The 15,389-nt window shown below is 44.3% G+C and overlaps 1 protein-coding gene across 2 annotated transcripts in view; it reads right to left on the reverse strand.

Annotated features, from left to right (window-relative positions):
- Positions 1 to 10,771, reverse strand: part of LOC110502165 (transcription factor RFX4) — a 30,917-nt gene extending 20,146 nt beyond the window's left edge. The window contains exons 1-9 of one of the 2 annotated variants that reach the window (XM_036956913.1): positions 10,292 to 10,771; positions 7,969 to 8,055; positions 7,394 to 7,454; positions 5,715 to 5,838; positions 4,365 to 4,426; positions 3,834 to 4,047; positions 1,087 to 1,164; positions 542 to 705; positions 131 to 231 (exon numbers count right to left, since the gene is read on the reverse strand). In XM_036956913.1, the coding sequence (XP_036812808.1) occupies positions 131 to 231; positions 542 to 705; positions 1,087 to 1,164; positions 3,834 to 4,047; positions 4,365 to 4,426; positions 5,715 to 5,838; positions 7,394 to 7,454; positions 7,969 to 8,055; positions 10,292 to 10,334 (934 nt within the window). In that variant the 5' untranslated portion in view covers positions 10,335 to 10,771. The remainder of the gene's footprint in view (positions 1 to 130; positions 232 to 541; positions 706 to 1,086; positions 1,165 to 3,833; positions 4,048 to 4,364; positions 4,427 to 5,714; positions 5,839 to 7,393; positions 7,455 to 7,968; positions 8,056 to 10,291) is intronic. The other variant, XM_036956903.1, reaches the window with a different exon arrangement.
- Between the last annotated feature and the right edge of the window lie 4,618 nt (positions 10,772 to 15,389).

The raw sequence follows: 15,389 nt of genomic DNA on the forward strand, positions 1-15,389 counted from the left end.
ACAGTATAACATTTGCTGATTAAAAGCTGATAAAAAAATTTGTGCATTCTCCTTTTTCCAAGACTCAGTATATCATCGTTGTCATAAAACCAGGAGAGTAACGACTGTATTTTTCAATGCAGACTCCTACATTCAAATTTGATATTCCTCAGGTTTTCAGGCAGGTCGTGAAGTGCTACTTTAAGCCACTCATCCAGCTGTTTGGCAAACTTCCGGATCACCTGGGTCAAACTGGAACAAATCTACATTACATCACAAATAACCAAGGTTGTATAACACAAAGGTTAATGTCAAGTTTTCCTCATAGCTCTTTTTCTCTATAGCGGCTGTAACTCAGTGCATGTCGTTTCAGTCTTTTTAAACAAACAATATGCATGTCAAATATGTTTAGAACAATTATGTGGATCTCATGGACTGTCAGTCTTTGCATTTATATCTATGTCTATGAATTTGAAATGGAATGAAACAAAAACTCAGGATTGTGGCTTCAGTGATTGCTGGGGAAGGGAGAAGAGCTACACTACACTAAACAAACACTCACCTATCAGGCAGTGCTTGCAGGACGGTGGGCATAAGAACCCCGGAGATTGCCTTGTAAAGAATGGAGTCACAGACGCCCACGATGTTGACCACAGTGGAGGAGCCCAGGACAGGGAGCATGTGGGGGGGCATGCCCTGCCAAAAGTGCAGCAGGAAGCTCTGGACCTGGAGACACCCAAGAGAGGAGGGTCATTCTCTCAACATCACGTACAATACAACTTAAGAGACTAAAGACACTAACCCAACTTTTCTAGTGAGATACATTTAGGTTAGAAGTAGTTTATTGTGACAGACTGGTAGCACAACACATTTGGTTCAGTGTTCCGAGATTAGGTAAGAACTAAACCGATTCTCATGAAAATGGGATACACTGTATCTTCATTTAGAAGTCCAAGAACATTTAGCTTGTAATCATTTTTGTGACCACATTCAACAAGAGAGTTAAGTTTTACAGTCTAAAAAAAATAATAAAACAAAGTCCTGTCACATTTAATGGGACTGGTAAATAAGGGTGCAAAAGATGGACATATATGAAAAGTGTCTTGCCTCGTCAAAGTTGGCTCGTATTACTGTGTCCAGTATCCTCTGGCAGTGAGTTCTGTACATCATGATGAACGTTGACACCTGTGGGAAAACATAAAGAAGACTGAGTATAAATGAACGGCAGTAACGTAGTCCAAGTCTGTATCACACTGCTACTTCGAGAGCTTGGGACTAGAAGGTTCTATCTGCATTTTAGTCCAAATTGAGCTATTGACATAGCCTTGTTCTGTTCAATGTTCTCTACCTATATAGTACTCTAAATATCCCAATTCATGTTGTTAAGTTCAAAAGAATACAAGATTAAAAAATCACTGCCACCATTCAAACCAAGGAGTGTTCCGAATGTTAAAGCCAATTATCTCAGAATCATATTCCTGCAGATAGAACCCATAGTACCAAGCTCTCGATCAAAGGCACATACTGTTTCCTAGTGATATTCTTAGTGAATGACCAGGATGCTGCCTCAGTTAAGATACATTCTAATCTGAGAACGGGGTTCTACTGTCTACCGCACAGTATAGCTAGTGTTTTCAAGTGATATCATACATCTATGGATTGATATGAAAAACAAGACAATAAATCCTATCCAAAAACATCAGCACCAATAAATACCTGCAACAGGTCACACACCAAAACTACATAAAACCGTCTTTAGAGTTCAGCAACTGACAAACCATTGAAAATCATGGCCCCCTCATTCAAAGCTAGACAGTTAGTGGCTGTCTTTTGTCTGGCGCTGGATCTTATTATCTCCCCACAAGATTAAGAGTTAGTGAGGAGCCAGCAGCATATAAATCCTCAAGGTCCTTCTTCTCTAAACTCAGAGTCAGTGAAGGTCCGGGGCAGATAAAAGAGGATAGCCAGAGGGGGTGAGAGGTCCAGGGCAGATTAAAGGGGATAGCCAGAGGGGGTGAGAGGTCCAGGGCAGATAAAAGGGGATAGCCAGAGGGGGTGAGAGGTCCAGGGCAGATAAAAGGGGATAGCCAGAGGGGGTGAGAGGTCCAGGGCAGATAAAAGGGGATAGCCAGAGGGGGTGAGAGGTCCAGGGCAGATAAAAGGGGATAGTCAGAGGGGGTGAGAGGTCCAAGGCAGATAAAAGGGATAGCCAGAGGGGGTGAGAGGTCCAGGGCAGATAAAAGGGGATAGCCAGAGGGGGTAAGAGGTCCAGGGCAGATAAAAGAGGATAGCCAGAGGGGGTGAGAGGTCCAGGGCAGATAAAAGGGGATAGCCAGAGGGGGTGAGAGGTCCAGGGCAGATAAAAGGGGATAGCCAGAGGGGGTGAGAGGTCCAGGGCAGATAAAAGGGGATAGCCAGAGGGGGTGAGAGGTCCAGGGCAGATAAAAGGGGATAGTCAGAGGGGGTGAGAGGTCCAAGGCAGATAAAAGGGATAGCCAGAGGGGGTGAGAGGTCCAGGGCAGATAAAAGGGGATAGCCAGAGGGGGTGAGAGGTCCAGGGCAGATAAAAGAGGATAGCCAGAGGGGGTGAGAGGTCCAGGGCAGATAAAAGGGGATAGCCAGAGGGGGTGAGAGGTCCAGGGCAGATAAAAGGGGATAGCCAGAGGGGGTGAGAGGTCCAGGGCAGATAAAAGGGGATAGCCAGAGGGGGTAAGAGGTCCAGGGCAGATAAAAGGGGATAGTTAGAGGGGGTGAGAGGTCCAGGGCAGATAAAAGGGGATAGCCAGAGGGGGCGAGAGGTCCAGGGCAGATAAAAGAGGATAGCCAGAGGGGGTGAGAGGTCCAGGGCAGATAAAAGAGGATAGCCAGAGGGGGTGAGAGGTCCAGGGCAGATAAAAGGGGATAGCCAGAGGGGGTGAGAGGTCCAGGGCAGATAAAAGAGGATAGTTAGAGGGGGTGAGAGGTCCAGGGCAGATAAAAGGGGATAGCCAGAGGGGGCGAGAGGTCCAGGGCAGATAAAAGAGGATAGCCAGAGGGGGTGAGAGGTCCAGGGCAGATAAAAGGGGATAGCCAGAGGGGGTGAGAGGTCCAGGGCAGATAAAAGGGGATAGCCAGAGGGGGCGAGAGGTCCAGGGCAAATAAAAGAGGATAGCCAGAGGGGGTGAGAGGTCCAGGGCAGATAAAAGGGGATAGATAGCCAGAGGGGGTGAGAGGTCCAGGGCAGATAAAAGGGGATAGCCAGAGGGGGCGAGAGGTCCAGGGCAGATAAAAGGGGATAGCCAGAGGGGGTGAGAGGTCCAGGGCAGATAAAAGGGGATAGCCAGAGGGGGCGAGAGGTCCAGGGCTAATAAAAGAGGATAGCCAGAGGGGGTGAGAGGTCCAGGGCAGATAAAAGAGGATAGCCAGAGGGGGTGAGAGGTCCAGGGCAGATAAAAGGGGATAGCCAGAGGGGGTGAGAGGTCCAGGGCAGATAAAAGAGGATAGTTAGAGGGGGTGAGAGGTCCAGGGCAGATAAAAGGGGATAGCCAGAGGGGGCGAGAGGTCCAGGGCAGATAAAAGAGGATAGCCAGAGGGGGTGAGAGGTCCAGGGCAGATAAAAGGGGATAGCCAGAGGGGGTGAGAGGTCCAGGGCAGATAAAAGGGGATAGCCAGAGGGGGCGAGAGGTCCAGGGCAGATAAAAGGGGATAGCCAGAGGGGGTGAGAGGTCCAGGGCAGATAAAAGGGGATAGCCAGAGGGGGTGAGAGGTCCAAGGCAGATAAAAGGGGATAGTCAGAGGGGGCGAGAGAGGCGAGGGGTTGGATGGATAAGGGAGGAGGGGGTTGTGGGTCTGGGATGTTTTAGAGTCCTGTTTACCTTCTCCTCTGGCAGACTGGCGGGCAGATTTAAGTCTTTGACATTTGGAAACTCTGGCAGGAGCGTCCCCAGTTTGGAGCGTGGTGAATACGCCACTGTCTGCTTGATGACCTCCTTCTTGCCTGTCTCGTTCACCCAAGCCGCACCCTTCTTGGAGTACATCACATCGTAGTACTGGGAGCTCTCCTTCACAGCGATGCCATAGTAGTGGTACCTATAGGGGATAGTTGACAGTTAGAGAGGTGTAGAAATGGAAAAGAAGGTTGCACACTCATCTCTCCTTGCTGTGGATTTACATAACCAACATTTCAGCTAAGGACTCTTCATCAGGGTGTGAGACAGTGGCTTGTCATCATGTGATTTTGAGATGTAACATCCTCAAATCATAGACATGGTGAAGATTACCGGCTTGAAGAATCATTAAAAACAGGCCCTCCACTAACACAATGATACTCCTCTTTCAATAGTGAAACACAAAAATCAAAACCAGTGTGTAGAAAGAAAGAAAAGTAGGAGACAACATTGACTTACTTTGACTGGCCCCTGGTGCCCAGTCTTCTTGTGGTCAGTTGTGGAAACTGTTGTCTAATAATCTGTTAGAATCAGAGAATTAGAATAAGTCTATCAGTGATTTTTTCTCTGTGAGATTCTTCATGCATTTGGATGTGTATATCCCCTATGTAAAGCACCGGATGAAAATGTGTTTTCACTCTTGACATTGCTATCATACTGTAGATATAAGGGAAGAGATACTCTACACTTAAAAGTCCACAATTATCTCAGCTAGCGGCTGAAGTAACTGCCCTATCCAGAATGATTTCTAACCATGTACAGCTCATACAGAATGACATGAAAGTCCACATTGAACATATCAATGAATCAAGTGAAAGTATGGTCTATTCTAGATGTGAAGAGATGTGATGTTCCCAGAGCCTTAACCCCAGGGAGGTCTCCACTGGCTGTGGGAGAAAAAGGCTTTGGGAGCCATCCATTTTTGACATGCTCAGGGATATAATTTTTTTTACATTAAAAACCTCTCCAAAATCTCTCCCTCTCCCCCTTCCTCCCCTCTGTCTCTCTCTCTCTTTCTTTTTGTCCATGAGATTGGCTCCTTGGTTCAGCTCCTGGTGCAGAAACTTTAGCAAACAGTGGAGCTTTCCATTGTGCGGGATGAAAAAAGAGGCCAAGCTGTGAAGTTTCTGTCAGGCCCCGCTTGATAAATGAGCAGACAGGGAGGCAGGCGGGGCCCTCACTCGTTTTTTTGTCCCGAATCAATGAAGCCTTCCTAAAGGACACCCCACACTGCTCTAGCCACTGATCTAACATTCCGCAACATCTCACCCTTCCAAATTTTCTTTAATTACACATTAATCCAGGCCCCTTCTCTTTTTCAATATCCTCCGACAGGAGCTTGGGAGGGGTGGTGTGGAGGACGGATGGGGGGGGGGGCTAGGTCCGGGTGTTGGGGGGTGGCTGGGAGTATGTGGGTAGGGGCTTTTCTGGGTTGTGGGAACAGAGACAAGCATGTTTCTTTTAGCTGCGTAACCCGTCTAGCGGTTTTCAGGGGAACCATCAGTGGGCCGTTCCATTGCTTCCCAACAACTACATGTGGATTTTACTTTTCAAACACACCGTAACAAGCCACGAGACTGATCTACATGCATCAGTAGGCATACTTTTTCAATGGTATACTTATTTGTCCCTTTCATGTTTTACTATACTGATAGATGGTAACCTTCCTACGCAGGTATAACCTACTCCACCAAAGGGACCATTTCATGTACTCTTTCTGTGAAGTATTATGTTCACAAAATTAGTTTGGGCTCAATCAAACAGTCCCTCCTAAATTTCCTGTTAAAGTGGTCAGTAACTGTGTCCTACCTTCCCAAAGCTGGCGGCGTTGACAGGCTGTGTGTCGTGCTTCTCACAAAAGTCCAGGTAGTGCATATAGAGAGCACTGCGGGGGATACAAACCCCTTCTGCAATCTCATAGTTCTCCTCCAGCCTGTAGGTGAAAAGCAGACCTGTCAATGAATACCCATAGAATAACATGGACTCTTTACAGACCACAAAGACATCTCTAGACTGGCATCTACAGTATCTATCGGTAACAAAATAAACTATTACCCAGCCTACTCGTGTTCTTATTCAGTCAAAGGCAGGTTATTTACTAGTGGACGAGATTAGAGAAATAATCTAACCTGAATTAGGAGCTACTATGTGGAAGTACATATGTGGATTTATTTTATACCATCTGGGAAAGGTGGAACTACAACCATCAGTTCAGTGAATATGTCTCTACTGTATAGCCTAAATACCTCACAAAACGAAGCATTACAATGTGAGAGAGGAGCTTCAAAGTGCTAGAAAATAAATAATAAATAGAAAAATCGATACATTTGGGAATATAAAGTTGTGATCAAGCACCCTTAATAGTATACATACAGTATGTTATCAAATGTAGTATGATAAGAAAAGCTATTTCTAACATCTCGTGAACATAAAAAGAAACGTGATGTCTGTATTACTGCAAAATAAAGCAAAGACTGTTTGTTCATCTGTCAAATTTCAGAGCAATGTAAAATATGAATATTTTACAAGGATCCTCAACATTATTTCTCATGAACACCTGTCTCAAGCAATACACCAAAATAAAGCAGGCCATTTCAGAAGTGAGTTGAAAATGGGAAGTTCCATTACTGCTGTTGAAGTGTGAAGGACTGTAATCCCTGGAGACCTACAACGCTCCTCTACATAATATTCCCATGGACTCAGACTGTCCATGTAGACCAGGTATGTGTATTTAAATAGAAATATATGTGTCTGACAACAACATTACACAAAACAACGTGCCTCCACGAAAGTCACATGAAAATGACTTAAGAACACTAATTCAATCCTCACCCTTCAAAAAATGAAGTCTCCAAGGAAGAGACTGATCAAGTATTTCACCAGTGTGGAATTTCCACCAGAGGGAATGCAATATCAAATATAGACAACAAATGATTAAAAGAAGAAAACTGTATTGATATAGCCAGCTTCCTGTTTAAACTGAGTCTTATACATATTATCTTCTGAACATAACAGGTGCAAATGCACAGGTCTCTGGTTCTATGAAGGTAAACAGATGGTGAAAAAGCCTTTACACTAAACCATCCTTCCAGCCCAACAGCGGCCTGCCATGTCATATTGTAAATGTAAACTGTAAGCACCCTCACGATGCTCGCATAAAAGTTGACAGTTCTCTTCTCAAAAGGTGCTGCTCAAAGGTACAATTCTGTCCTTCATCTTTACATGATCAAATTATGTGACACTACATGAGAAGACTGCATACAATCCTTAAGCAGCAAACAATATAAGGCCAAAATAGGGAAATGCACTTTATCAACAAACAAAAAGCTAAATTGTAAATGCCCCAAATAATAGAAAATAAATGTGTTGTATAGTTTATGCATTGAGAACATTAAATGACAGCATTACAGCTCTAGAATAAGAGCTTTAGGATTATGCACCATTATATAAACAGGTTAGGAAAGAGGTGAATTAACTCCAGCACTTACCATTGTAGGGTAGCTGGTGTTGAATGGGGTTTAGAAGCCCTGTTGTTTTCTTTCTCCTCATCTTTTATAGACAAAAAAAGAAACGTGTCAATGTATTTCAAATGAATATTTTCAATTAAGTAATGGGTAATAAAATGTTTTTTAAAAAATGTGAATATCAAAAAACAGATATCTTTGATCAAAACTGAGCAGGGTTCGAAAAGGTTGAAGTTTGATGCAGCACACAAAAACAATTATAATTTCTCTCTTTATCCAGCAATTCTATTGTGCCACAATATTATGATTAATATAAATCAGTGGATTATCAGGGACATCTTATTGACACATGTTTTGTAATGTTTTGTAAATAAAGGTGTGCTCTATTTGATCAAATTCCAAACATAGTCTACAAGAGAAAAACACTAACCTTTGCTATAATTTGCGCACCAAGCCTATTTTAGCGCACCTTATTATAGCAAATATCAATTTATTTTAGACCCATGACAATAGACAATAGATTATTTCAACATATATTTATCCATTACTTTATGACTTGCAGTAATACAACATTAAAGCGTTACACCGTCACTGCTTACTTTCGTCATTGGACGTATTCCCCAGGGATGTGTGGCTGGAATACCGCTTGCTCTCGCTCTCGTTGAGGCATCTTTCAATCCAGCTCTCTAGAAAAAGGCAAGATGGCCCACACATCAGAGAAAAGCCTACAGGAATTTACAATTGTAGGTTTCATTTCTATGGCCCACATAAAGGTTAATTCGCATAGCCTATTTATTCATTTGGCTAAAGGTCTATATGGCGACTATTGGGTGGTGGTATGATTTGTCCAATATTGGTTACTCTATTGGCCCTAATCAATATAGGGCCCTATATTATACAAAAGTTGACTAAATAAATCAATATCTAACAATCATATTCGGATAGGTTTATCAAAAGTGTACTTTACTCAAGCTGCATCTGCAACAGGTGGCTTTTTTATAAATACATTTTGAGACAAATGTTGCCAAATGCAAAAAAGATATGAGACAGGGCAATTCGACTATAATCGATTTTGGGGGTGTTAGCGCAGCTGTGTTTCTATTTTAAATGTTTTCACCAAAACGGCAGGAATCCTTCATTGTTCTTGGGGAGACTACAAGCACGCACACTTGCCCCAATTGAGCCCGCGCTCATTGCTAGAGCAGCCTCGCGAGCGACACAGAAGCCTTTGTCCCATTCTAATTTCTACTTAGAAATAGCTCAACTGGTGTCCTTTCTTGGGACAGAAAAACTTATATTTATCGTAGTCCTGTAGATCCTGTTTCCCGCCATGACTACAATCACCATAGTAGCAGTTGCCAGGATGGACTGTTGGCAAGGCAACCTGTTCCATCTAACGATAAACAGGTTCCATCCCATCAGAAGGGGATAGAGAATAGGTAATGGAAATAGAAAAGTTTAGAGACTGCGAACTTTTAGGATAAATTAATATCAGACACCTTTTGGCTGATGAGTGACCTGCTCAGTTAGAATAAATTGCCTAAACGTAGGCTAGAATGCTTTATCTCATGAATAAAATAAAACGTGTTGCCTATGCCTAATTTATCAGCTCTAATCTTTGCAATGCTCTTATATTCAATAGCCTAAGGCCAGGCATTAGGTTTTAATTGTAAGAACAGAAAAAGATGGTAAGGCTACCTAACATCGTTGACCAAAGAACACGCTGTCATCAGTTCCATATAGGCATAAGTTTAACAGTATTATCAAATTAACAAACTAAAATTATAATTATTATCATCATCATCATCATTGGGCTATTTGTAATCAACCTAATTAATTATTATTATTAGACCAATTATTACAATTAATTGAAATACATTATTAGGAAGACTTGTAACTTATTTCAATGTCTTGTGCATTAGCCTAGCTGATACTTCAAATAGGTTTCCCCAGTCATTGATGAAGTTAGTCCACTGAGATGGCAATAATTCTCTATTGTAGCACTTATCCTTAGGCTGTAATTGAATCATTTTCCATGAGCACAGATAAAATAGAGCTCTAAATAACTGGATTAAATTCAATCAATGGACGAAACGGATCTCTGATAATGTATTTAAGGAATACACTCTTTCATGTTAGCCAACTCAACACCAGACAGTGAATTAATATAAACATCAGGGGAAAAACTCCCTTGATGAATATTCAATAAAGTAAAATAAATGAGCCTATAATAAAGTTATTTGGGTAGGAAATTAGATTGAGAGCCCAAGTAGAAAAACTCTTAGCTAAAGCAGCAACATTTACCGTAAACATGTTGTTTTTAATATTAAATTAAATTTACTTTAGGCTAATTCTTGCGTCATGCCATGCGACATTATCCTGCTCCGGGCACCATACCTCAGTGGACTGGCAGCTTATTTCCCCCAAGAAGATGTTTACAAGAAGCAGGTGCATCACAGGCTACATGTGCCTCGAAGGCTTGGAAGATTTTTCCCCCCCCAAAGAGACTGCATTACATTGCTGAATGTAGGGCTGTCTAAGAGTTGAAATTACTGCTCCTTAATCAAGGTTGTGGCACAAATGAAAGGCACTAATGTCCTTCCATAATCAAACCATCCCTCAAAACCGTATTATTGTTGGTATAGATGTATCATGAATTAATGGCACAAATCCACAAGGCCACTTTTGTTGACATCTGAAGAAACCAAAATCAAACAAATGCAATGCCATGGTGAGTAATCCCTCACATTAACAACAAATGCATTCATCAACAATTCACTAAAAAAAATTCTCTAAAATGGTCGTAGAGAATGTCACAAATTCCCAGGGGCCCAGTTATAGTGATCCACAACATAGATTGGTTCCCCATGCATCCCGATAAGTCAAGGCAAAGCTGCAGGGTTGCAGGACAGCAGGACCAACCTGTGGAATCCATATCAGGCTCCTCCAGCAGCCCACAATGCATCCTCTTCCCATCAATGGCAAACTGGCTCCTCCAAGAAAATGGCTCTGTGTACGGCTCCCCCTCCTCAGTAGGTCTTCCCTTGTCTGGCTTCGCTTCCCCGTGACCACTGCCTATCCGTGGCAGGAGATGGTGAGGCTCTGGGCTCTGCCAAAAGAGGGGTGGGTGTCGGTGGTGATGGTGAGGGGAGGTGGTGAGGGGAGAGGAGGGTAGAGACTCCAGAAATCCAGCGGGGGGGAAAGCCAGACCCGTCAAAATGTTTGCTGATGTTTCATGGGAAAGGGTCTGATTTTATAGCAGCCCTGATGGGGACATGTCATTGATAGGCTCGGAAGGCTGATGAATGGCCTCGAGTCAGATGGGGATGTGGCAAGGCTCACTGGAAGCCTTTTGTGGGGCTGTTTTGAATAAGAAAGGCTCCCTCCCCAAGAAAAAAAGAGGCTTAGATCTACGCAATCCTAGCACTGTGGCCTCCCCGTCTTCCATTATAGCATTTAATACGTTTTTATACCCCCCCCCCGTCCCCCCCCCGTCCCACACACACTCCTCCAACCCCTCTTATTTAAAGTCCCAGCTCCTATGAACACTTGTTGGCCAGTTTCAGAACTTTTCTGATCTGTGTCTTCCTCCACTGGCCCTGGGAACTCCAACATGCCCACATGATTAGGTTTTCAGGAAACTACTTACAGAGAGTAGTACCTTAGATTCTATTTTTCCACACATTACGATCACTTTCTCATTTCAATCCCCCATTTTTGCCAAGATGCCTTTTTATTTTATTTTTCTCAAAAAAGTTGCCTACTGAAAACCATCGACATTTGATCAGCTACACACTAGAAATTAATCCAAAATGGCACGAGTGTGAATTTTTTTCAGTTTTCCCCATACTCCCTCTCTCCTTGAGGCAACCTTATTTTAGTGAGCCTCGGAGGAGAGCGCTGGCCACAAAGGGGGGAAGTAAAAGTGCAAAGCCTGAGGCTGGGGGCTCTGATGGAGTGCCTGTGAGCTGGAGAAGGGAAAGCTGTGATTAGAATATGAATGGAACCACAGGAGAGAGGGGGGAGAGGGGGAAGGAGAAAGGAGGAGAAAAGGGGATTACGGCTGAATTACTCACCACACCGTGGATGGCAGTGGAAGACTTTCTCCTCCTCTTCAGGGTTGCCAGTCCGTAGGCGTGGGGACACTGTCGGTGTCAGTGCTCCTACCATGCATCCAGAACAGTTGGGATAGAGCATGTGGGAGAATATGTGTGGTGTCCATGAGAGCACAGGTCATGTGGAGACTCACCAACATGCATTACAACACACAATACTTATAGCTAGCTATGCAGGATATACAGTGCCTTCAGAAAGTATTCATACCCCTTGACTTATTCCACATTTTGTTGTGTTACAGCCTGAATTCTAAATTGACAAAATATTTTTTTTCCTCACCCATTCACACAATACCCAATAATAAAAACATATTAGAAATGTTTGCGAATTATTGAAAATTAAATACAGAAATATCAAATTTACATAAGATTTCACACCCTTGAGTCAATACTTTGTAGAAGCACCTTTGGTAGCGATTACAGCTTTGGCTTGTGCTTTAGGTTTTTGTCCTGCTGAAAGGTGAATTCATCTTCCAGTGTCTGTTGAATAGCAGACTGAACCAGGTTTTCCTCTAGAATTTTGCCTGTACTTAGCTCCTGTTCCTTTTCTATCCTGAAAAACTCCCCAGTACTTAATGATTACAAGCATACCCACAACCTGATGCAGCCACCATTAAGCTTGATAATATGGAGAGTGGTGCTCAGTAAGGTGTTTAATTGGATTGTTGCCAAACATAACACTTCGTATTCAGGACAAAAAAGTGAATTGCTTTACCACATTTTCTGCAGTATTACTTTAGTGCCTTGTTGCAAATAGGATGTATGTTTTGTATTATTTTTTTTCTGTACAAGCTTCTGTCATTTTTCTTCTGTCAATTAGGTTAATATTGTGGAGAAATTGCAATGTTGTTGCAGTTTTTTCATTTTACAGCCATTAAAACCTTGACGGGATCGGTGTCCCCCCTCGCGGGACGGTTGAGCTAACGTGGGCTAATGTGATTAGCATGAGGTTGTAAGTAACAAGAACATTTCCCAGGACATAGACATATCTGATATTGGCTGAAAGGTTAAATCTAACTGCACTGTCCAATTTACAGAACTTATAACAGTGAAATAATATTGTTGTTTTGAGGGGAGTGCACAATTATGAACTTGAAAATGTATTAATAAACCAATTAGGCACATTTGGGCAGTCTTGATACAACATGTTGAACAGAAATACAATGGTTCATTGGATCAGTCTAAAACTTTGCACATACACTGCTGCCATCTAGTGGCCAAAATATAAATTGTGCCTAACCTGGGCTGATACATTATGGTCTTTCTCTTGCATTTCAAAGATGATGGAAAAAAAAGTTTTTTCTTTGTATTATCTTTTACCAGATCTAATGTGTTATATTCTCCTACATTCATTTCACATTTCCACAAATGTGTGGAAACACAAAAAGTGTTTCCTTTCAAAGGATATCAAGAGCATGCATATCCTTGCTTCAGGTCCTGAGCTACAGGCAGTTAGATTTGGGTATGTCATTTTAGACAAAACATTTAAACAGTTAAACTCCGTAACTGTTTTAAATTCACAATTTGGAGAAATTCCTACACGGTTTCCTTCCTCTCCAGCAACTGAATTCGGAAGGAAGCCTGTATCTTTCTAGTGACTGGGTGTATTGATACACCATCCAAAGTGTAATTAATAACTTCACCAATCTCAAAGGGATATTCAATGTCTGCTTTGTAACTTTTTTACCCATCCGCCAAAGGTCCTCTTATCATATATCCTGATGCCTAGTCACCTTACCCCTATACATATCTACCTCTATCACTCCAGTATCCCTGCACATTGTAAATATGGTGCTGGATTTGACTGACCTTGTGCTTACTAACTATCTCGTGTTCTTCTTATTTCTTATGTATTTTTAGTATTACATTGTTATTATTGACTGCATAGTGTCACGAACCTCGCCGAGGTTGGTGCCTCTTCCTGTTCGGGCGGTGCTCGGCGGTCGTCGTCGCCGGCCTATTAGCTGCCATCGATTCCCTTTCCGTTTGTTTTGGGTTATTGGTTAATTGGGTACACCTGTTTTGTATTAGGATTTGTTTGTAGGGTATTTAAGGGCACTAGGCCCGCTGGGTATTTGTGCGGGCTTGTTTTTGTTACTCTGTGTTTTGTTGGTGTGATTTATTATTGTATTTATTCTCCGGACTGTTTAGTCCTGTTGTTGTTTTGGACTAGCAACGTATTTACGCCCTGTGTGTTGGCGTGACTGTTTTTGTTGCGCTGGGGAATAAATCTGAGGAAAACGACTGAACCCTGCTCTCTGCGCCTGATTCCACCCACCACACCTAGTAGATCGTAACAGAAGCCCGCACCACCTGAAATGGAGTCAGCAGGAGCAGCGACCACTCCTCTCCCCACTATGGAGGAGCGCGTTCATCACCATACAGCTGTCCTCCATCGGATTGGTACCGCGATGGACCAGATGATGGAGAGGATGGAACGATGGGAGCGGAGTGGTCTCCCGACATCTACCCCAGCTCCCCCACTCCCGACACCACCTACTCCACCTACATCGTCCTCTGGGTCCGGCGCACTACGTCTCTCCCCCCCGAGGGAGTACGATGGAGCGGCTGCTGGGTGCCAGGGATTTTTGCTCCAGCTGGAGCTCTACCTGGCTACCGTGCGTCCGGCTCCCTCGGGTGAGGAGAGTGTGAGCCTCCTCGTCTCCTGTTTAACGGGCAGGGCCCTGGACTGGGCTAACGCAGTCTGGAACAGTCCAGACTCAGCTCGGGACAACTACCTGGAGTTCACTCGCCGTTTCCGAGCAGTGTTCGATCATCCACCAGAGGGTAAAGCGGCGGGTGAGCGACTGTTCCACCTCAGACAGGAGACGAGGAGCGCGCAGGACTTCGCGTTGGAGTTTAGGACCCTAGCTGCTGGTGCTGGGTGGAATGACAGGGCCCTGATGGACCATTACCGGTGTAGTCTCCGGGAGGACGTCCGCCGGGAGCTGGCTTGCAGGGACACAACTCTCTCCCTGGATGAACTAATAGACATGTCTATTCGATTGGACAACCTGCTAGCTGCCCGCGGGCGTTCAGAAGGGGTCCTGTTAATTCCACCGTCCAGCTCTCCCACTCCCACTCCGATGGAGTTGGGAGGAGCTGCATCTAGGGGGATCAGAGGGGGCTCCTCCTGCTCCTATTGTGGACGGAGAGGACACACTTCGGACCGGTGTTGGAGGAGTCCCTCTGGGAGTCGAGATGGTCGGCAGAGCGCTCCTCGGCCACCCCAGGTGAGTAAGCACCAAACTCACCCAGAGCTCCCTGTTGGTCACATGTTTTTGTTAATTTTTTTCCCTGCATTTTTCCCCTCTCTTCAGCATAAGGCGCTAGTCGATTCAGGCGCAGCTGTGAGCTTTATGGATCGTGGACTCGCCCGTAAATTGGGTATTCCGTTAGTGCAGATAGACCCACCTGTCCCCGTGCACTCCTTAGATAGCCGACCGCTAGGGTCAGGGCTGGTCAGGGAGGCCACGATTCCGCTGGACATGGTAACGCAGGGGAATCATAGGGAGAGGATCAGTTTCTACCTTATTGATTCACCTGGGTTTCCGGTGGTGTTGGGGGTTCCCTGGCTGGCTATTCACAATCCCCTTATTTCCTGGAAACAGGGGGCTCTTAAGGGGTGGTCAGACGAGTGTTCAGAGAGGTGTTTAGGAGTTTCCATCGGTGCCACGACGGTGGAGAGTCCAGACCAGGTTTCCACCGTGCGCATTCCCCCAGAATATGCCGATTTGGCTATCGCTTTTAGTAAGAGGAAAGCGACCAAATTACCACCCCATCGACGGTGGGATTGCGTGATAAACCTCCTGGAGAACGCTGCACTTCCCCGGAGTCATGTGTACCCACTGTCACAGGAGGAGACGCTGGCTATGGAAACATATGTCACGGAAGCTCTGAGACAG

This window comes from Oncorhynchus mykiss, chromosome 2 (genome assembly GCF_013265735.2).
Source record: "Oncorhynchus mykiss isolate Arlee chromosome 2, USDA_OmykA_1.1, whole genome shotgun sequence".
Taxonomy (NCBI): Eukaryota; Metazoa; Chordata; class Actinopteri; order Salmoniformes; family Salmonidae; genus Oncorhynchus; species Oncorhynchus mykiss.